Below are 23,692 nucleotides of genomic sequence, written 5' to 3'. Positions count from 1 at the left end.
AGCAGATCAACATTCCCACCCAGCTGGGTTTCGTCTGCAAACTTACTGATGGTACACTCAGTCAGATTGTCCAGATCATTGACAGAGATATTAAACAGGACTGGCACCAATACTGAGCCTTGGGGAACCCCACAAGTGACCAGTTGACAACTAGAGGTGGCTCCATTCAGTGCCACTCTCTGGGCCCAGCCAACCAGCCAGTTTTGCACCCAGCAAAGAGCACACCTGTCCAAGTCTATAGACTGTGCCCAAATATGTATGATATACTATCTACTATAAATAATTTATGTGGTATGCTATATATTATATGTATAATATATATCTATTAGAATATAGTATACCCAAATAATTTCAAATGGCTTTAGTCCCACAGATGCCTGTGCTCCCACCTCAAATTCAGAACCAGAGACTGTTCTGCTCCCAGGCAGTTTTAGCATGACTAGGCAATTAGCATCTCTGCTCTTCTGCCAGAAGCAAGGTATGAACTTAGGAACACACCAGGATCTGTGACCTGGACATGTACCTGCCCTTGGGGTGGAAGGGTGCCTGAAAAGACTGAGGCTAACCCAGATCTGGTGGTGTTGCCAGGGGGTGGACCTGCTACTTTATCCTCAGAATGGGACCATCGAGATATTTTCAGCAGCTCCATCTCACCAGTACTGCATAGCACCTCTTTCTGGAGAGTAGGAAGGTGTCTTGGTGGCCAGCTCTGCACATTCCTTGGCCCAAGGCAGTGGCCAAAGTCAGTGCAGTATAAAACTGAATCTCTCAGGATGTGTCCTAGCACCATGGCAAACTCAGGCAGAGACAAGTTTAAGCAGGAGGATACAGTGGAGCAGTTTCAAAGGAAATTTGGATTCAGTTCTGTGCTTAAAATGTGGTAAATTGGGACTAATGACAATCAGGGGAATTAAATGCAAGAACAGCCCAGGCCCTTGTGATCGCCACTGCTGAGAATTGTGAATGAAATCACTCTGGTATGCTTCAGTGTAAGAGAAGCATTTCCTTGTTTCCATACTATTTGTATCTGCTGGCACTGGCCTGTTGGAATGCAGCTCTGGATCTGCTTTGTGTCAGTAGGATGGGGCCCCTTGAAAGGGGCTGGCAGCCTTCCAAAGACACCTTCTATACAGTTGGAGGTGTTTGGTGACCAGGCAAATTTTCCCAGTGCTCCAACTTTTCTTTTTGGTGGTATCAGTCACAGACCCCTCCTTTACTGTGGATATGTTCATAACTTGCTGTTTGGCTTATCTCATTCCTGGCATCCTGCTTCTGTTCCAATAATGGAAAGATTAATTAAACTCAGCCCTACTGTGGGGAGCTCCACATGTGCTTGCAGGAATGGGACGTCTCTCCTGCAAGGCTTTGGCACCTCTGCCAGTTGCCCAATCACTGTCTTTTGTCTGCAGCCTACTGAGATCTGAGATTCCTCATTTTCATGAGGGATTCCCTGTGGAGCACGTTAATTAATCTCACTGAAGTGTAACAATAAACACACCTGCAATTTATTTATTTCTGATATAGGGATATTAAGTTTCTACATTTGAGGATGTGAGGAGTTGTCCAGAACTTGTTACCAGCTCTCTATCCCAGTAACTGGTTCTATCTGGACTCTGCCTGAGCATTAATTTAATTCCTTTCTGCTGAAAACAAATGCAACATATTATTCTAATGTATAGCTCATCCTCATCTTCCCCTTGTTACCCAGCTGCTTTCTTTCCTTACACATCTAAAGAACTATCTTCTATTTAGATTTCCACCCTTGTGCTTCAGAAATTAAGGGCTTTGATACCTGCTTTTGCTTATCCTTCTTTTAATTTCAACAATAGTAGGGAACATTTGATCAAACACTTTTCCGTAGTATCCTCACTGTTGATCTAAACCAAATCTAAAATAGAATTACTTTTTGCTGGTTTTGATGCCATTTCAGGGGGAAAAAAATCAATTGCCTATTACATCCAGGAAGGGCTGATCTCAAATATCACTCATAACAATAATTCTCCACCTGCCATCTAGAAAATTGCAAAATGATTTGCTTCCCAGTAGTTATCTTTCTAATAATTTCCAAGAGATCTCATGCCATCTCTGGATCCAGTGGCAGAGATCTGTAACAGTATCCCAGAAAATGAATTATATTCAGATTGATCCTGTTATGAGCATGGTCTCGTTATTTAAACCCATGCAAGCCACCATGTTATGCACCTGCACTGAAGTTTTGCCATTACTGCTTTTATTTCTCTCTCAGATCATAACCCCCAGTCCTGTGTACTGATCGTATCATGTCCCTGTTATCACAGAAAGACTCTGTTTTGCATCTGGTACCAGGAGTTCTTGTTCTTCCAAACATCCACATTACGTATCTGCCATTTTCAGAGGGCAAGTTTTCCTCATCTTTTTATTTCTTTCTCACTTTCCCCTTTTTTTCTCTCTTTCTTCATATCCTCCTTTCACTTTTTCACCTCTTTGTTCTGCTCATTTAACCTCTTTTTCATACCCTTTCCCATCTCATGTTATTTTGCTCTCCCCTCCTTTTTCTTTCATGTGTCACTGTGATATAACATCCATGTCCTTATGAATCCATTTGTTCTTCTCTCCCTCCTAGTCAAAACCCTGCACACAATGACACTTGCAATCTCTGCTGGCCATTTAACTGTTTTGCCGGTATTCCCAAATCCTGATGATTTTCACAGTGAACTTCCTACTCCAGGCTACAAAAAGCGGAGGAGGAAGATGATGAGTACAGCCTGGGAAATGGAGGACAGCATGTAAGAGCTGAGAGATGATGAGGAGAGGGGCATGAGAAGAGGCTGGAAGGTATTGAGGGGAAGAGGAGTAGGGAAAAGAGAAATTAAGAAAGTTTGGGAGGAACCATGATGGTTGGGATTGGCTAACAAGAGCCATTCAGGCATCCAAATCATGCTGGGGATGGTACCATGGCCAAGACAAGCTCCAGCTCTGTGCTGTATTGCATTTCAGGTGGGGGGCTCTTCTCCCAGGCAACTACCAATAGGACAAGGGGAAACTGCCTCAAGTTGCTCCAGGGAAGGTTCAGGTTGGATATTAGGAAAAGTTTCTTCACTGAAAGAGTGGTTAAACACTTGAACAGGCTCCCCTGGGGAGTGATGGAGTCATCATCTGTGGAAATGTTCAGAAAATGAGTAGACATGGCACTTTGTGATATGGTTTACTGGACATGGTCAGAGGTTGGACTTGATGACCTCAGAGGTCTTTTCCAACCTTAATGATTCTTTGGCTGTGGGTGGATGAGGAAAAAGATCTGTGCTGAACAAGATTCACATGTAAACCTTGTGTTAGTTGTCAAGAGTTGAATCCAGTTCCCAGGGGACGTTTTATCACTGTGTAATGATTTGCATGCCTAGGACACATGGCCTTGACAGACTCCAGAGGACTACAGATCTTACCCTAAAGCTAGTGCCTCATGACTATGATTCTGCCTGCAACGAAAGGGAAAGAAAGTAGGTAAAAACCAAAGAGGAGCCAGTGATGAAAAGAAAGGAATGGTAGAGGACTGAGAGTTATAAAATGTGCAAAATGGGCATGGGGTGAAAGATGGGCCCTTCTGGTTCCCCTGAATGTCTCTCTCACAGTGGGAAGCCATTGTTCTCCCCTCCAGGTTCCACCTGGTCTCTGGGGATGCTGGCACCATGCTGACATTCCCTTGACTGCTGCACCCTTACAGACTCTGCCCAGCTGAGGCTTCAGCACTCGTTCCCTCAGTCAGCATCGGCAGCACTGGCAACAGTAGCAAAGTACCAGGGTCAGCTGCTGGCAAACTGCTATAGTTAAATAACAAAACAACAACAAAAAGAATTTATATACATAAGAAAAGGAAAATGAAGCAATGATGGGTTGGGCAATTAAACTAAAAGCATTTGAGAGTGTAATCCAGCTCTCTCTATCAATAATTCAGGAGTCCAAGATCAGTCTAATTGATTGAACACCTTCCATAGTAGTCAGCCACTAATAAGACAAATGAAATGTCTTTTTTATTGTCAAATCTCCATCTCACATTTGCTCAGGCAAAATCCTGCAGGGCTTTTCATTTCGGGAGCTTGGGTATTTTTTTCTCTTGATGGAGATAAATTGAAGGCCAGCGTCTGTTTTTAAGCAGCAGTAAATTAAGCCTGTCTGCTCCTTTGGCTGTGGGTGGGTGGAGAAACAAGAGCTGTGCTGAACAGGATTCACATGTAAACCTTGTGTGGGTTGTCAAAAGTTGAACCCAGTTCCCAGAGGATGTGTTATCACTGTGTAATGATTTGAGTGCCTAGGATACTTGGCCTTGACAGACTCCAGAGGACTACAGATCTTACCCTAAAGCTGATGTCTCTTACCCCCATTCCTCTAAAGAAGAACCACATTAGGATCCTTGGTTTTCTCATGGTGATATTGATACTTACCTTTTGACATGGCATAGGTGTTTAAAAGGGGCTGAGCAATTATTTAACCTTTCCAATATACGTGAGCAAACCACATTGCAGGTTGTGGGGGGTGGAAAATGTGTGGGTTGAAACTGGTTTATGTTTTATAACTTTCTTCCAAATCATGCCAGTGATTTGGGTGACTTCTGTGGCGACAAACTAGGGCATGCCTAGCAAATTTCCTTGATTTTATTTCCTCTGGACTGTATCCCTGAGGCAGGAGGTGGTGAGGGGGTGATTGCCCCAACTAGATGGATCTTGTGGACACCAGCTTCAGAGCACTGCCTAACCTTAATCAAAAGCTGATTTGAAGAAGAGGTAAAGCTTTAGCTGCCACTGATATACACACAAATCCCTATCTGCATGGTGTAAATCTGTGTGTGAGCAAGGCTTCGTTAAGCTCAGATACTCACCAGTTATGGCAACATATCCTCTTGTATGCACAGAGGCTCTGGGGCTGGCTGGAATTTTAGCCAATATAAATCAAAATAGCTCCTCAGGGAATTCTGCTGACTGATATGAGCCAAAGATCCAACCCTGGGGTGAGGAAAGACCTCTGATTCCAATGTGTGTGTGTGTGTGTGTGTGTGTATGTGTGTGTATTTAATTAGGAAAGACCACAAGCTGTGTATGTGCTCTGGAGTCCTCACTGAGTTAACGTGATGTGGCACAAGTAACCTCCTGAGCAAACCCAAAATCTGGAGATCTGGTAGTGACTTTCTTAATTTGCTATTATTACATGTCCTTCCCCACAGCTTGGATGGGGAGGGAGAGAAGGAGGCAAAGTGCCTGAGAGGTTTAGTTTTGCCTGTATTACCTCTGAAACATTATATAATGTATTTGAATGCTTGATCTAGCCAATAACTTCCTGATATCTGTCTCCTCTTAGCTTTGCTGTAGCCTGACTGCACAAATACCATTTAATTGTGTCCTTGTGGAAAATAAAGGCCAGTAGCTTTGCCAAGAAGGGCTAATTTTATAATGCCCCGTGCCAGAATTATTCTTGATGGCAAAGATAAGGCTGATGGTTCATAGTTGGCAATTATCATAGGAGACCTGTTGCACAGGGTGGTTACAGGCAACAAAATTCTCTTAAATATTGGGCATTGCCTGTGGAGGCAGGTGTTTGCCATAGTTAAGATAGAAGAGAATGAAGAAGACAGCAGATGGGAATGAAAGAAAGTGGGCGAGGTAGAGGAGGAAAATAGAATCAAAAAAAGGGCAATAACAGCAAATGAAAACAACTAGGGTGAAGACACGAGAACGACATGGGTGTGATGTATAGATGGAGTAGGCAAAGAAGAGGAATGGATATGGCCAACAAAAGGAAGAGGGTGTGGAAATGAAATTGAAAGGAACTGATGAGAGAATTAGGCCTGTGAGTACAGAAGTCTATCTGAGGTTCCGTGTAGTCAAAATATTTTTTTGGTTTTTTGAAGGACATTTTCAGCCTCTGTCTTTAGGCCATGTGCCACCTATCTGCCTGGTAAGAAAAGCAACTTGGTTGCACAGTAGATGAGCTGGTGTTTACTGGAGTCTTCTTCCTGGGACAGGTTCTTTGAAGCTGAGATCCAGTCCTCTGCAGAGATAAGTGAAACATTGCCAGGTTTATAATGCTGCTGTTGCTACACAGCCAGGAAGTCAGAAGTCTTCAGGACTCAGGAACAGCTTCAGCCTTAGTGTGAGCACTTGAAGCTGCTGACAACAGCTCTATCAAACTGCTTATGGTTTTGAAAGGCAAATAAGATCCATCAGCAAATTAAGGAGCAGGTCTGGAAGTGAAGTTGTTACTTCTAAGACCTATAAGCGACCAAACAAGCAAATATAAAATAGTTATTGATCTATATTTGGTTTATGTAGCAAGGTTTTGCTAGCCACGGGCTGCAGGGGTGGCTTCTGTGAGAAAACACTGGAAACTACCCCCAGGTTGGACAGAGTCAGCTCCAGCCAGTTCCAAGAAGGACCCACCATGGCCAAAGCTGAGCCCATCAGCAGTGCTGGTGACACACCTTTGATATATTCAGGAAAAGATAAAAATATTTAATAAAGGGTAAGAAAGGGTAAAACAAACTCCTCTGTGAAAAAGGAGTGAGAATATGTGAGAGGAACAGCTCTGCAGGCACTCAGGTCAATGGAGAAGGAGGAGGAGGAGATGCTCCAGGCATCAGAGCCGAGACTCCCCTGCAGCCCATGGTGCAGTCCATGGTGAGGCAGCTCTGCCCCTGCAGCCCATCGAGGTCTGTGGTGGAGCAGAGATCCACCTGCAGCCCGTGGAGGACCAGGCCAGAGCAGATAATCCACCCTGAAGACTTTGGAGAACCTCATGCTGGAACAGAAGGATTTGCCCTGAAGGAAGCTGCAGCCCTTGGCAAACACACACAGGAGCAGACTCCTGACAGGAATGGAAGCTCATGGAGAGGAGCCCATGCTGGAGCAGGTTTGCTGGCAGGACCTGTGGCCCATGGGGGACCCACATTGGAGAAGTCTGTTCCTGAAGGACTGCACCCCATGTGAAGGATCCACACTGTAGCAGTTCTTGAAGAACTGCAGCCTGTGGGAAGGACCCATGTTGGAGCAGTTTGGTAAGGACTATGTCCTGCAGGAGGGGCCCCATGCTGGGTCAGGGGAGTGTAAGGAAGAAGGAGTGGCAGAGATGAAGTGTTATGGACTGACCACAACCCCCATTCCACCCCCTGTGCCAAATGGGGAGGGGAGGAGGAAAGAGAAAGTTGACAATGAAGGACTGAAGTTGAGAATGGGAAGAAGGAAGAAGTAGAGAGAGGGGTTTTTAGTTTTGTCTTTTTTTTCTCACTGTCCCATCTGATAGTAATTGGCAATAAATTAAATTAGTCTTTGCCAAGTTGAGTGTGTTTTTGATGGTAACTGTCGAGCAATCAAATTGTCCTCATCTCAAGCCACAGATTTTTCAGTCCTACTTTTTCCCCCTGTCCTGTTGATGGAGGGGAAATGAGGGACCAACTTTGTGGCCAGCCAAGGTCAACACACCACATGATTATATATTCTGATTCCCAGAAATGTGTGGTTCAGGAAACTTAACTTCCACAAAACTGAGTTAGTACCCTTACTGAGAGTCCAAAACTGAGTGTGTGTTTGCAACTCTGATCTCAGACTGAGGAGTGTGAGATGATAAATAAGTCCCACTGTAATTACAGGACATACATGGGAGAAATACTGCAGTGGAGGGTCCTTATGTTTTATAGGTAGGAACTCCAGTGGACCCTCAGCTGTGTTGCTCCTTATTTATATAAGCTTCTAAACTTGCAAGTGAAGCTGAAACAGAAACTTAAATCATGACAGGAATAGTTCTGGAGGATGTTAGCCAGGGTTTTGTTCAAAGAAGTTTCAAATAGGACAGGGAGGAAGGGCTTTAAACTGAAAGAGGGTAGACTTAAACTAGGTATTAGGAAGACATTTTCCACTGTGAGGGTGGGAAGGCACTGGAACAGGTTACCCAGAGAAGTTATGGTTACCCCATCCCTGGAAGAGTTGAAGGCCAGGTTCGACATGGCCCTAAGCAACCTGTTCCACCAGGGTGTTCCACCAGGGTGTTCCACCTGGTCTGGTGGAATATCCCCTGCCCATGGCAGGAGTTTGGAACTGGGTGATTTTTACAGTCCCTTCTAACCCAAACCATTCTGTGATTTTATGAAATAACCCTCCTAATGGGTTTTCTCTGTTGTTGAATAGACTAATAACTTCTCTCACTACAAGGCCCTTTTAGGAGGGGGGATATCAGTCTTAGTCTTAGTCTGATCTGTATTCTTCATGACTAGGCCCTCTCTCACTCTGGTATCCATGTTTAGAAAGTGCAGATGATAATTCCCTGTGTCAGACCAGAATTATGAATAGTCAGGGACCATCTCATGTGTCATTTATATGGCCCCTGCCACTGCAGGGTCTTGGATGACAATAGAGGTTTACAGGTATATAAACTGTGCAAATGATGGTTATGACTGCTCAGAAATGTCACATGAAGTATTTTGTCAGTCTAATTTGTTGAGCTACCTTGTATGGAGGAGTTCAGTGATGAAATAGAATGAAAAACAGCAGTTATGATAATAAAATAATATAGTAGATCACTGTTTTCCACTCAGCAAAAATAAATGGTGAGGAGTTAGAAGAAGTTTTGCTAAGTGACTTCCATTACTTCCAACTCAGTTTGACTATTCCTGTTGGCTGAGAATAGAAAACTGAAGTGATGGATGGCTCTGATTATGCCCAGTCAGATGCATTAAATGGTGCCTCACTCTACTGCCTCCTGTAATCTTGACTGTTGGTGTGCTTATCGGGGCTGATGGGGAAAAGGTAGATGACTGTAAACAGTAAAGGAATAAAAGGGGAGGTGAAAGATCTCAAATTCATCTCAGCAAAAGGATTTATTGGGCACTAGAAATGTGTTGAGGAGATTAAACTGATCTGCTTTTAGAATAACTAACTGGAATGTGTCTGTCAGCTTCAAGACTCAGTAGTGCACATGAACCCCATCCTGCTTTTCATGGGTCACTTGGTGGAGAGATGCTTGCAGTATATGGAAAGCTTCTTTTTAGCATCCATCTGTTTAATGCTAACATGGAGCTTAGCTCAACTGCTTGTCTCTGGTTAAATCATGAGCTCATGTGTACTTGAGTTACAGTGCTGTGAGTCCATAGAAACCAAGAAAAATTACTCTATTTTCATCAGTGGGAGACAAAATAAGATCCCATGGATTTTTAGCTACGTACCAAGGACAGGTAGGTTTGAGATGCAGTACTTCATTTCAGGTTTTGTGTCAGTGCTTTATACAACATCTGTCTAAAATTGCATGAAATACTATTCAAAGTCTGTGTAAATGCAGCATTGAATTTCTGTGGTTCTATATCTAAATTTGGGTTGTTGATGTAATAAGAAAATTGAATTCAAACTGGAAGGGTGCAAAATGCTATGAAAGTGACACTGTCTAATGCAACAGACTACAGAGGCTGGTTTATTCCTCCTAGGGGAAAAAAAAAAACCAAAGCAAGTTGGTAAGATAAGGCTGATCTTTATTAGTCTATGGGAGTAGGAAAAACAAACTGGGAGGATTGCTGTTTGAGCTAAGGCCTTTTATGGAAAGAATCAGACCATGAACAGGTTTGGATTGAAAATAGGAAGACTTCTATCAGTAAGAGCAGGAAGTTTAGGGACAACCTTACAGTTTGATGAGAGGAGATGGAAGCCCTAACCGGGTTGTATCTCCATCTTTTTAGGACAGAGATTTTCAATGCACATTAACTCAAGTTCTGAGTTTAATATCTCTTAGGCTCAAATTCCTAAAACACCTGTCTTTCCTTGAACAGTTTCTGATGGCTGGAACAACATCCCATGAGAAATGCCTCTGCTTTTGTTGTGTTGGGGAAAGGTACCAAGGTCTCATGCTCCTGGTGTGTTCTTCTGTGAGATCAAAACTGGTATCAGAAGAAAGAATGAGGTGGCTTCATTTGAAAGTTCCATCCCAGTGAGTTAGGCTGGTCTGGCTCCAGAGGTGTAATTACCCTGATACTGCAATTCCAGCAAAACTCCCCCTAGACAACCCTGAACAATGTTGCAAAACTTTGACCTTCATGTTTTAGCTCAGCTCTTCTTCTTTCAGAGTGCAAGGACAAGTGTGCCTCAAAGTTAGTGCTGGCTCAATGGAAAACTAAACAGGACAGCACTGTTGGGCAATATATTTCCATTAATTTTTTGGTTTCAACTTCAAAAAATGCTTTCTCAATCATAATTGAACTTCTTCCTTCACAGAAGTTTTGATAGAATGATTTCCGTTTTTCAAAGACAGTTGACAGAACACACTTAAAATTTGTAAAGGAAAATTGAGAAATCTCTTTTAGCTTGAATTTTCAAGCATAAGGAATTTTTGGAGGTATAAAACCAAGAGAAATAGACTCAACCCAAATCATTTGAGCATTTTTTAAATTTATTTTTAATGTAGTACATGTACCTGATTTGATGAAATCTATCTATAAATCCAGTTGAATCACTGCTCATCCTATATGTGATGTAATGGGGGAAATTATGACAGACTCCACTTGCTTTGGCTTGTGGATCACTGGATCACTGAAGCCAGGTTTCAATTAATGAAGCTGCTGAAAAATTGGAGTGTCTGCAGGGAAAATAGCCTTGGCCAAAACTGCATCCAGCCAGATTCAGAAGACATTTGTGGAGATGTTTTCTTCAGAGCAGGGTACAATAAATGCTGTAAAGAAGTCTATGATTGCAAAGATCTAGAAGCACGGAAATTTGTGTCCATCTGCTAATTCCTTACTGCGGTCTTTAAGGGTTAGAGAATGACAAGCAAAGGAGAAGGAAGAAGAATTCTTAGTTCTTCCACACTTGACTGTTGACCTGCCAAGACAGAGACTACCCTGGGAGAAGTAGTTTTATATCTGTGTAACTTTGTCTAGATCACAGCTTTATCTGCTTTAGTAAAGTCGAGTCCCATAACTGATTTGCTGGCAAGTTTTTCTAGCAGGCACAGTGGGAATAAACAACTCTTCCTTTAGCTGCCCTTTTGGATAAGGAAAGTCCTGGTTTCTCAATAGCAGAAAGGAGAATCTGCTGAAAATACCATGAACCTGTTAGTATTTTCTAAAAGTTTGAAAAATATCCTTGGTTTTTAGTTCTGCATGGGAAAAATCTGCAGTAGATACAGCACAAAATTGAAACAGATATGTGAGCAAGCTCATGGCAAGGTGTCTGTGCTCTTCTGTGTCTCTTAGTTGTGTAGAGGGGAGAGTTGTAGAAGGCAAAACGCAATTGCTTCAGTGAAAACACATCTGAATCACTTCTCTAAGTGTCACCTTGTGTCTCTTGCTGGGTGTGCTGTGTTTTACCAGACCAGCTCTGACAGCATTTGATGTTACGCAGATTTATGACCATTTCTCTGTGAACTGCACTGGATGGTGACATCACAGGTTCAGAGGACATTGTTACTACGTCATTAGTGATTTCAGTCACTCTGCTCTGTGCTGGCCTTTGGTAACATTTGTTTAACAGGGTTTTTGTTGAGATCCAACTTCTCAAGCCCTGGCAGTGTCAGACTGAGAGCTGAGAGCAGAATCCTCTTAACCTTGCGAAGACTCAGACCTGATAGTTGGAAAAGAACTAGCCTTTTGAACAAAGCAAAATCACAAATTTCTCTTGCCCCTTTTCTGTCATCACAGCATAGAAGAAACCCATTATTTTTCAGCCTTTTGTTAAGGTGTGAGCCCTTGCACTTCTTCCTGATGTATTTTCCCCTGATCCCTCAGAGGGCTGTTTGGATCATCCTGACAACTCTGCAGGTGGTGAGTCCTTCATCTTCCCCCCTTATGTAGAGGTCTCAGATCATTGCCAATAGACTGTGAGCAACAAAAATCAGTTACAGAAAACTACTAAAACTACCTGAGAAGGCCATTTATAGAGGGGATTAAGGAAAAACCATGCTTAATGCAATTATGTCCATGGAGTAGAAAGAGCCTTTGTGATGTAAAGAAATGGCAACATCAGGAAAGGTTTGCCGTACAGTGAGGACATAATGTTAGAGTGATAACTGGTCACACCTACAAATGCAAAAAGGATAATATTTTGCAGTCCAGGGAATTGATAACCCTGCTACCATAGTCAAGGATAGACAAGGATAAGGTCTAGCAAATATCCTGAAAGTTTCTGAGGAGCAGGAGTGATCTCAGACAAGCGCAATAAAAGTGATCACATAAGGAGCTGTTTCTGCAGAGACAAAATCTGAATCTAGGTATATGTTGTAAAACAACTATTGTTACTTCCTGGCTGCAGGACTCTGCCCCAAAAAGTTCTGTTTATAGCTAATGTTGACTAAGGGATGAAGATGTGACTACCTCCAAGAAGTGTAAAGGAGTGAGTAATGATGGAGGAAAATGGGGTGTGTTGTATTGAGGGCTATAAAAGAACACTGTGATAAAAAGGCAACACAGAAAAATACAGGCTGTGTATCAAAAAAGAACTTCCTAATAGCTGGATCTGCTAGACAGGGGAATAATTTCCTAAGGGAGAGAGCAAAAACCCTGTTATTTCAATCATTTAAACAAAACTGGACAAAGCCCTGGAGAATATATAGTAAGGAACAATCATATGCCATCCCCTGGGAATGCATAACATGACCTAATAAAGTCTTTTCCTAGTGGTTGTTACAATTCTCCTCAGATTGAGAACTTGTTCTGGGCATGATTTGTTTTGGGACTAGATGTGATGTGAGCCTCAGGTCAGTCCTCTGATTGACTCAGAGAACCAAGCAGAGAGGAGGAAAGGGAGGGAAGGAGCGTAGGGCCAGTCAAAAATAGAGCACATGGGAAAATATTGACTCAGAAGTCAACTGTCAATGGCTCCTCAACTGGAAATCCAGCACAGAGATGCTGTTAGTTTTGGGAGGAATCAGGAAATGGTACACTAGAAACACATCCCAAATCATTGCTGTTTTCAGTGCTTGTCTCCTTATAGAACTGGAGAGGAACTTCTTCTCTCTTTCCAGCCTCTTTTCTGAAACAGAAGAAGTCACAGGGATGATCGGAGTTAACATTATATCTGGACAAAATGAACTGGCAAGTTTTGGCATCCTGGATTTCCTGGGAGGTGGTACACCAGGTGGAAATTACCTCACATGCTCTGTCATCTTATTCAAAAGAGTTACCAGTGATTGCAAACATCTCCTATCTAAGCAGTCAAAGTAGAGGCTAAGTTCAACAAGAGGAGGTTTGAGACAATCAGGTCTTCTGTGTCATATAGATGAGCAGAAAGATTGTGATTTCATGTGACCATTTGAAGATTTCCACTTTCCCCTCATTTACCTTTTTGGTAAAACTCTTTATAGTGTAAATTTTACACAGGAAAAAAAAGGCGGGAATGTTCACATGCAAAAGAAAGAAGATAACAAACACAGGCAAACACAGAAGTCTCCAATTTTTATTTTTTTTTTAAGCAAGGATTTTCAAATTCTGTCTTTTGCTAGAAACACGTCATTCCTTGAGCAACAGCAATAGTCAGGCCTGGTTTCCTGTGAACTCCAAGCCATCCTGCAGTTCTATTTACCCTGATTTTCATCTTCATCCTTGCAGGCAGATAGGTATTCCAGCACATGCTGTTTTACAAGGAGATGGAGACGTCTCATCCCTGAAGTTCTCTCCCATACCTCCACATCCCACCCCACCTTGCAGGACTTCCAGCCCCTGTTTCTTTCCTATAACTGTCCAGAGAAAGAGCTGATCATATTGCAGCTGAGTCTGCACTATATGTGTGTAGATTTTTAGGCCATTTTATGTGTATTCAAGACTGGCCAGATGGCAGGCCCAGCAGAACAGATCACTATCAAGTTCACATTACAGCTTCTTCTAAGTGGTGGAAATTGGTGAGCAGCTTCACAGCTATTGTGGAGGAAAGACAGATGGACAGAGATATAAACATAGATGGCTTATCCTTATTGAGAAATGAGAAAACCCCCAGAACTAATTAAAAAAATAAAAGTTTTTTATGTCTTCGTTTAAACTTGTAAACTTATTCCTTAATGCCATAACCCAATGGGTATCTGAAAGGGCCAAATGTTGTGACCAAATCTATGTTTTTGCATTAGGCAGAAGCAATAGGTCTCAAAATGGGGGAGCTGTGTCCTGTTGAGGTCTAAGTTCAGGAGGACTACAAGATATTTTCCAGGGGAAGCAAGGAAGACCCCAGGTTTCTTCACCTGGGAGAGTGTGGAACTGCCTGGGCACAAGCCTCTGACAGCTGTGTGACTGAATAAGCAGCACTTCCAACTACTCTGCCTCAATGAACTGATTAGATTTCTGTCCTCAACTCCCCATGTAGGCATCCAAGAGGGAAGAGGAGAGGCCATCCCCTGTACATATTAGCAGTGAAGTCCAGGCAGGGAAAGAGGAGGAAAGTTCAGTCTAAGCAGCCTGAGAATTTCTGAAACACAGTTCTACAACTTGTCCCATGAATGTGACCTTGCTGAGAGCCTCACTGGGCCTGGGACACATTATTTGCCTGTGAGAATCCAAAGGAAATCTCCTCAAGGAGGTCAACTCCTTGCAGGGAATGCCTGACTGTATTGTATGTGATCCCCAGCTGAAACCAGCCAAACCTGAAGTCCCAACTTATACCCTGAATCAGAAGTGAACATGGCCATGTTTCGCTAAATTGCTGCCTTTGGATCCCTATAATTCAGATGTGTGGTAAACATATTGTCTTCCCAAGCTACACCCCCAAGATGACTGCACAAATAGCTGACACACCAGGCAGCCTCAGTTCTTTCTCCAACAAGGCTGTAAGAATTCAGGACTGTGTTCTTAAGCAGTTGTCCAAGCACTCCTGGTACTTTTCTTGCAGTCGAATCTTTCAGTGGAACATGGTTTTGCCACATCTGATAATGGTCAGGGGTGGGAATTTATGCCAACAGGCAGTTTGGGTGATGCACAGCATTCATCATGTTGGTGTTTACTGCAAGTTGGTGTGTCTGGAAGAGAAGCTATGGGAAAAAAATTGCCATGAGTAATGCTCCAGAAAGGGAGGTTCAGGTTCCATAACAAAGGAGATAATGCGTGGTGGCTGCAGATGAAGCAGGATGAGAGGCTGTGCTGATCTTGTTGAGGGATTTAGGATTTGAGGTTGCACCTGGGGCACATCATTTTTCCTCTCCCATGTTGTCCCTGTCTCCACAACAAGGGATGATATTATCCTCTAGTGCTGTGTGTTCCTGTAGGGAACATGCTTTTTCCTGACATTAGAGACTGTCTATTGAGCATGGAAGGGGAAGATGTTTTTGAGGATGGAAGGGGATGTGCAAAACTCAGAGAGATGGTTCAGCTGATGTGCTGCAGTGAAATCAACTGACAAGGGAATGAAAGAAAAAGGAGGTCCTGGAGATGTTTGAAGAAAAAGGCAGCAGGATCTGAGGAGAGACCAGACATATGGGAGGGAGAAGAGGGAGCCGTCAGCAGTGCTCACGTGCCAGGAGACTGGTGTAGTTACACAGCAGCTTTCGCCCAGGTAACAGCAGCATCCATGATGCACTCTTGATTTCCTTACAGGAGAAAGCTGTTGTCCTGGTAAATGAGTTACTACCAGTTAGTTAGATGAAGTATTTCCCTCATCCCTACTGAAACCTCTTTCATCTGCACCACAAAGGCCATGTTGTTTCTTCTCCCTGAAAGCACAAGAAGCAAATCCAGCAGAGAGACAGCTCTGATCTTTGTGGCGGTTTCTCTGACGTAGATGAACCTCTGAAGTGAAGTGTGTGACATCAGGAAGATGTTTTAATCTGAATTATGCTTGCCCATCTAAATAACAGGTGCCATTATCCTCTCTTCATTATCTCCCAGCCAGGGCTGCTGCCAGCATGAGTAAGAAGGGTTTGAGTCACAGGGATCGAGAAGTTAATTTATTTCCGGAGACTGTTGTCAGGCCTAGATGTCCATCACGGGGATGAATGATGCGTAGATAAATGAGGGAAGAAACCTCCTCCTAAGAGAAATAAAGCATCCCTCATGAATAACACAGAGCATTGCTCTGAGATTCAAGATATCTAAGACCTGTTGTACATTGAATGAGAATGTGAATGAGGCTTGGCTGCTCTGCAGCTACACACTGGCCTGAATGTGACCTATAACTAACTTACCATTGCCACTTTTAATTTTTATTTTTTAACACTGACTATGTATTTGGTCTGGTACCAATGCACATTTAGAAACAAACCTCTCTCAATCCCTGACAGAGCTCAATGTAGATAAACACTCAGAAAACCCACTCAGGCTCCATCTATGCTGCTAAGCAGAGCGGGACCTGTGTTTTGTAAGACACAGAGGCCAAGAGAGATGTCATGGAGAAGGCCAGTAACAGCTAAATGCATGTACTTTTCCAGCGTGGTGCTTAGTTGCAGTTGTCCCTGGCCAATGTCAACCTCCATGGGTAGATCAGGCATGGACTTTGTCTGGGACAGTGCTGGTTATTCCAGGGTGAAGCCATAATGGGAACTGTGCTGATGATTTAAGAGTGAGGCATCGTGGGTTGGTAGTGGAATTCATCCTCAGAATCATAGAATTGTTAAGGTTGGAAAAGACTTTTAAGATCATGAAGTCCAACTGTCAACCCAGCACCACTTGAAGACATTAAACCATGTCCTCAAGTGCCACATCCACATTTTTTTTGATATTCCACCACTTCCCTGGGCAATGTGTTCCAATGCTATACGTTCCTTTCCATGAAGTAGTTTTCTCTAGTATCTAACCTAAGCCTCCCCTTGCAGGACTTCAGGCAAGTTTGGTTTTCTGGAGTATATACTGCCTTGCAGTGCTGGAGATGGTTACTGTGTAGATGCAACACACTGAAAGTATTCCAAATTTTTTCCCATTATATTTTATTTTTGTTATGGATTGACTTATTCTGGGCAGTCTACATCATTACAGTAGCATGAAATTGTTTATCAAGACCCTTTTTACCCCGGAAGCAGAGTGTTATTCCAGAGAATCTATGTTGGAGGACAAGGCAGATGTTGCGGACCTGTCTGTACCCTGCTGCTGAGTGTGGTGCAAAGATCACTGATGTAGATCTAAGCAAGCTGGTCTGTCCACATGAGGCTACAGAGTGCCAGGGATACTTGCTTAGGGCCTGAATACAACACAGCATATTTGTTGATAAAATGTCTATAAAATCATGAATGGCACAAAGAAGGGGAATAGAGAATGACTATTCCTGGTCTCTTCCATAGAGGAGGAGATAACATTGCCATCAGTTGATAGTAATGAAAGAGAAGTAAAGAAGCAATGGCAGGTGTTTCAAAGAACACATGGTTGATCTATGAACCTTCTTGCTGCAGGATGTTGCAGGTGCAGGAGGTTCATACACGTTGAAGGGCCAATGCCCAAACTCATGGAAGAGAAATCCATCGTGTGTTACTAAAATCAGCCAAACCTTGTCTGACTTAGGAAATCCCTGAGCACCAAATAATGAAGCTGGATATATGAATTCATGGGGAAAAAGTCATGTGTATATATACTATTCTTATACTCTTCCTCAGCCATCTGCTTGTGGTCACTGTTGGATTCAGGATACCTGTGCGCTGTGTTCCTCTGCACATCTGTATCAGTGGGCTGGTACACCAGCACAATGTCTCTTTACAAGAAAGAGAAAGCTGTTGGGGTTGTCCCTCCAAATGGACCTCACGGAGATTGTAATGAGGAGTTTCACTCTGTGTCTTGTCTAAAAGGCACCATGGAAAAATAAGCTTTGAAGAAGGTTGAGTGGGTCAGAATCTTTAAGAGTTTTCCATCAGAGAATGGACAAGGCCTGGAAAAATCAAAGGCAGGGAAGACCTCAACAGAGTACCCGTTTGGTGTCAGCCCTTACAGTCTGATTCTTTTTCTCCCTTGCCTATACCTTCCTGCAGTTCTGCTTGATTTCTGTATCCCAGCCATTCCATGGCTTGGGAGAGATGGCTTTTGTGGTGTATTGGTGCTCCACAGTCCAGAACTGGAGCAACACTCTGAGACATGACATTTCTTCTTGCCAAGCTGTTCTTCTTGATGCCAACCCAGATAAGCTCTGTCATGAAGGCCTAAGGAGCTGGGAGGCGTTATAAAAGACAGAGAGAGAACTAATGACATTGCCTCCAATCCAGGTGATAGTAATTTAGTCTGTCCTTGATCATTCAAATTACATCTAATTAAATATCAGACAAGCCTGCCGGCTGTGGTCACACTGCTGTACTGTGGGAACCTTGGCAAACTCTTACTAGAGTAGTACAGACAGTATTTACCTAGGTGTGGTCCAATGAAAAACTCTATCTATACCTTTCTCATTATCTCAGCTTGTCAGGGGATGCATTTCCTTTACTCAATTCTAAGGCCTTCTATTCAATCTTCTTCACCACAGAAGAGAAAGAAAACCTGATGTCACACTTAACCTTTCCATTTCTCTTTAAACCTTGTGTTTCTTATGGATGACACAGAGTCATCTCTTTATACTCTGCTAAAGGGCAGGGGCATTCATGCAGAGGAAATTAGGATGAACTCAGGTAGCTGGAATCTGCTTCCAAAGCAGTTGCTTCTGCCTTTACTTGACGCAAGTAAAACCGAGCTACTTGGAGACTGACCCCATGAACTGTGTCCTTTCCTAGTGTTAATGATCCCTTGTGCCCCTCTTCCTCTGGCGGTTACCAGCCTTCCCATTTTTTCCAGAGGCAGTTTCTGATGTTAAGAAAACAGTGATTCGTTCCAGATTTGAAATTTACTGAATTTCAGAGAGCATTCACTGCTGCAGTTTGCTTTCCATGAGTTACTCTGTATATTGTTGGATAGATTCTGTAATGCTTAAGTAACGGAGAGTTGAGTCTTTCTTTGATGTATTTTCTCTTGTATTCCCTTATTTCAGAGAGCTGAATGAGATGAGTAAGGTGCCTATTCCTTAAAACTGTGTTGTATAGGAGAAAGATGTGACTCTGATCCTCTTACATGAATCTATTTGTAAAGTCTTATTCCAGCTTCATGAATAAAGTCCTTTCTTCACCCCAGATTCATGGTGAGAAAACAGTAAAAAAGACATTCATCTGATATTAGGGAAAGTGAGAATGACTTGGGGCAGAATAGAAATCAAAATTTCTGGATATTCTGTCTACCTATGTGAATTGGAGGGAAATTAAAGCCTGCTGGTGTCTGTGCTTCCCCATCTGTAACACAGGGATATGGATATATTCCTGTCTTATCGGATATATAATTACGAAGTCTGTGACAAATCTTAGAAATTCAACTGTGAGATAGTGTATAAGCATATAATATTAATGTTTTATAATCTCCCTAAAGTGTCTCTGGGGATATCTTTAATGAGAAGGATATAGTGATATCAAAAGAAATCTTTTTTCACTCCAATAATTTTTTTAGAACCCAAAGTGAAACTTGTTTCCACCAACTGCTATCTCTGCAACCATCTGGAAAATCACATTTTCTGAAGCTTTCCTTCTCTTTATCATCTGTAACTAAAGCTATAAAATGGGAAGATGTTCCTGGTTTAATTAACACCCCTGTAGTTCAAAAGCTGGTCTTAGTAATGAGAGGCAATTATAGGCTTTATTGAGGGACAGTCAGGTAGAACTAACCCATCATCAATCTATTGAAGACACTTCCCTTTCCAGGTAATTTGGAAACTGCTTTTCATGATGAACAGGCTACCTGGCTCAATACAACAGGTGAATCTCTTTCTTTTGTAACCTGAAAAAAGAACCTCCTATTTTGAGTTCTGTGCTTCTTTTATAAATTCATTTTTACATCCCAGCCTTCTGTCAACAACTAGCAACTGAGCTACGGAAATACCTGTTGCTTTTTGGAGGGAATTCTTGTCTGGCTTTCTTGTTTTATTTTCCTTGTCCCCTGTTGCTTTACATTTTGAAGGTTAAATCCTTGTGTTCATGTTTTAGTTCTAGTTAAAACTGCAGACTCTGTGGTGCATCCACATCATAAGGGGTATGCAGGGTTCTGGTTCCTGAACTCAAAAATGATGTGGTAGAGCTACAGAAGATCCAGACAAGGACATTGAAATGTTCCAGGGAATGTGACTTCTGCTATATGAGTTGAAATGGCTGTAGTAGATAAGGTAGATGTAGGACTTCAGTATTGGAACTAAGGGGAATTAGCTGAAACAAGGAGATCTGCTTGAAATTATAAAATACCTTTTTTACATTACATATAGTGAACTTCTGGAATTTGTTGCCACAGGAGATTGAGGAAGTATGCAGTGTCAACTGTTTCAAAAAAGGATTAGACAAATTCAGAGCAGCAAATATATTATATTAGATATATTAATCTTGAATTGAGTTCTGTCCCACGATTTCTATTACTATGATTGTAGAGAAATAGTTGTCTATGGAGAATAACTTATTGACTGTTTTAGACACTTCTGTGTACACAAGAGGAGCTGCCTTTTTGAAGTACATTATTTCTACTCACAGACTTTAGAGGGACTCTAGATAGTGGTACACATATGGTCAACACATACCATGACCAGGTGGGTCCCAGCTATCCCATTTTGGAGACTTTGGTACCATACCTCAGAACCTCAGCTATAAGGAATGTAGATTTTTAAAGCAGTGTGATATGAAAAAGTGAAATTATGATTTCAAAACAGACCCCCATTTATGGTTTGTTTTAGAATAAAGACTTAACTATGATTTTGTCATCAGTAAACTATGCTGTAAAATGTGGTACATCCTCTTTCCTGGATTAGTTTAACATCCTGGTGAAATTGCCTTTGCAATTCTGTCAAAGCTGCAAAACTATGGAAAAAGCTGATAAGTTGTTTATTCTTCAGTAATGAAAGACAGAAAAAACATTAAATCCCTAAACTCCTATGGTGTTCCAGCAATGACTTTCATAAGATGTCAAGGAGAAAGGCTTATTCAGTATGGAAGAGTTTGAAAAGGAATTTATTTGGTTCGTGCATCTGTGGATGTTGTAATTCCACACTATCAGCAGACACAGAACTTGAATGCCATGAGTGTACTCTGATTTTGGGACAGGGCAACTACTCTCAAAAACACAATGGGAAAGTCCATCTCTTTCCAAAGTTTCCACTATTGCATGTGATACAGGACGGACATGAAAATTCTTCAGTGAATTAATGTGATATAATCTTGTTTAGGAGATTGAACATTGTTTGAGGTAGGAGGGATTGCCCATTCTTTCCTCTTTCCCATTTCTGTGTGAACAACTTTGTTGTCTTGTGTCTTATTTACTTCAGACACAGGATGTGGGGGAGGAGGTATCAGAAGATCTTGTGACTGCAGTGTTCCTGTAGCTTTGGATCTGGCTGTGGCATCAGAGCCTCTGTGATTCACGTGGCTTGTGTGAAGGGGGAACTGTAGTCATCACCTGCCTTGCTGACTGTGCTGTGTTTTCATCCCCCCTCCCAGGTTACGGACATGCTGCCCCAGGGACGGATGCGGGGAAGGCCTTTTGCATGTTCTACGCGGTCCTGGGGATCCCACTGACACTCGTCATGTTCCAGAGCCTGGGCGAGCGCATGAACACCTTTGTCAAGTACCTCTTGAAACGCATCAAAAAGTGCTGTGGGATGAGGAGCACCGAGGTCTCCATGGAAAACATGGTCACTGTGGGTTTCTTCTCCTGCATGGGGACACTCTGCATTGGAGCAGCAGCCTTTTCCCAGTATGAGGAATGGAGCTTTTTCCATGCTTACTATTACTGCTTTATAACATTGACTACGATAGGGTTTGGAGACTATGTGGCCCTGCAGACCAAAGGGGCCCTTCAAAAGAAGCCTCTCTACGTGGCTTTTAGCTTTATGTACATTCTAGTGGGGTTGACAGTCATTGGGGCATTTCTAAATCTGGTTGTTCTCAGGTTCTTGACCATGAACAGTGAGGATGAGAGGCGGGATGCTGAGGAACGGGCGTCCCTGGCAGGGAACCGCAACAGCATGATTATCCACATCCAAGAGGACTCCCAGCATGGTCGGCCACGGTACAAGGCCGAAGTAACAGACCTTCAGTCAGTTTGTTCCTGCATGTGTTACAGGTCCCACGAGTACACCAGCCGGATGGTGTCCCACCAAAATTCTTTCAGCTCAAAGCTGAACCCCCAGTACTTTCACTCCATCTCTTACAAGATAGAGGAGATCTCGCCAAGCACATTAAAAAACAGCCTTTTCCCATCTCCTGTCAGCTCCATCTCACCCGGGTTGCACAGTTTTACAGATAACCACAGGCTGATGAAACGGCGAAAGTCCATTTAAAGGGATTTGTCTTTTGCTTTCCTTGTTTTCCCCAGTTCTTCTCTGTTGTTTTGGGTTTTTTTGTTCCTTGAGTGAGACAGAGTGAGGCCAAAGGGAGCAGAGCAAGCCAATCCTCCTCTGAGACTCAGCTCTTGAGCATGAAGCATGGATTATTACTGTTCCAGCAAAGTATGCCTTACATTACCCCCTCGGTGGATGTCAGAGGATTCAAGGTGACGTGAAGTGGGTACCAAATCCAAAGTTGCACACACAGCTGGGAGCCTTCATGTGCCACTGGCACTCCTGACCTAACAAACTTTTTTTCCTCACGAGCAGGTTGCAGCGTGGGTGTGTGCTTTGCGTGTGTGTCAGGTGTGTGTGTGTGTGTGTGTGCAATTCCACAACTAGTGCCATGTGACAAAAATTAAAGCATCAGGTATTATTTTTTTTTTTTTTTGCCCTTGAAGCAATTGTGTTCCAGCCTGCTTTTTAGATTGCTTCCAAAAAGGAACAGGGAGGGTGGGAGGGGAGCCAATTTGTTTTGGGTTTTTTTTGCCAAGACGAGCATGCGCCATAAGCAGTCAATATACCAGATGTATCATGAAAAATTTTTTAATGCTAGATTTTAGATTGTATTAACATTTAAAAAAGGCAGGAAAAGATGGATCATTTTAGCTTGCCAGTTCAAAATTAAAAAAAAAAAAATAAAGCATGCACTTTGTAAAACTGGTATGCATAATAAAACACAAGAAAAACTAGCAATGGAATTAATAATCAAAAGCAAATAATCCTATTGATTTAACTATATTTAATTTTAAAATTTTCAACTGTTCCAACAATTTGAAAGTGGAATTTTTAAGATAAATTGGAAGAATTGTTGGAACAAAAGAGTGTATTTTGTTATTTTAATTTTATTTATAAATTATTATTATTATTATTATTATTATTATTATTATTATTATTATTATTATTATTATTATTATTATTATTATTTTGTGCAGCAATTACCTGCATGAATAGGAATTATATTTTTTGGAATGCTTGGTTAAGATGGGTATAAATAGGAGGATGTATATTTTTTCTTATATAATAGTGACAGGGCATTCCTTGTTTTAAATAAAAACTGAAGATGATTGTCTCTAAATGCTTTTGATTTGTAAATAATGGAAAGCCTTTGTTGGTCTCAGGAAGAATTCAAGGGACAGTATCTTGTGTTTGGCTCACTGGGAACTTGTGAGATTAGATGTGACATTGCTTTTTTTGCTAGGCAAAGGCAAAATGCATTTAGCAGTAATGGGCAAAAATAGCTTTACTCTAGTGTTTGGAGGGTAACAGTGGGAGTGGTTGCCTTGGCAAGTTGTGGTGGAGGATGTTGAGACCATGTTTGTAGAGCTGTTCCTTGGACATCATCCATCTCTCGGTTGTTCATCTGGACCAAACAGACTTTATAGAACTGAATTAGAGGCCTAATCCAGCTCCCCTTTAAGACAATA

The 23,692-nt window shown here is 42.2% G+C and overlaps 1 protein-coding gene across 1 annotated transcript in view; it reads left to right on the top strand.

Moving 5' to 3' along the window:
• KCNK9 (potassium two pore domain channel subfamily K member 9) overlaps window positions 1-22,700 on the top strand; it is an 84,823-nt gene extending 62,123 nt beyond the window's left edge. Inside the window, exon 2 of the mRNA XM_051802074.1 lies at window positions 21,379-22,700. Within this exon, the coding sequence (XP_051658034.1) occupies window positions 21,379-22,220 (842 nt within the window). The 3' untranslated portion in view covers window positions 22,221-22,700. The remainder of the gene's footprint in view (window positions 1-21,378) is intronic.
• Window positions 22,701-23,692: the final 992 nt, after the last annotated feature.

This window comes from Manacus candei, unplaced genomic scaffold (assembly GCF_025592945.1).
Source record: "Manacus candei isolate 608988 ecotype Guabito, Panama unplaced genomic scaffold, ASM2559294v1 h1tg000054l, whole genome shotgun sequence".
Lineage (NCBI taxonomy): Eukaryota > Metazoa > Chordata > Aves > Passeriformes > Pipridae > Manacus > Manacus candei.
The sequence above is the reverse complement of the archived record's forward strand: the minus strand, read 5'-3'. Positions and strand labels throughout refer to the sequence as shown.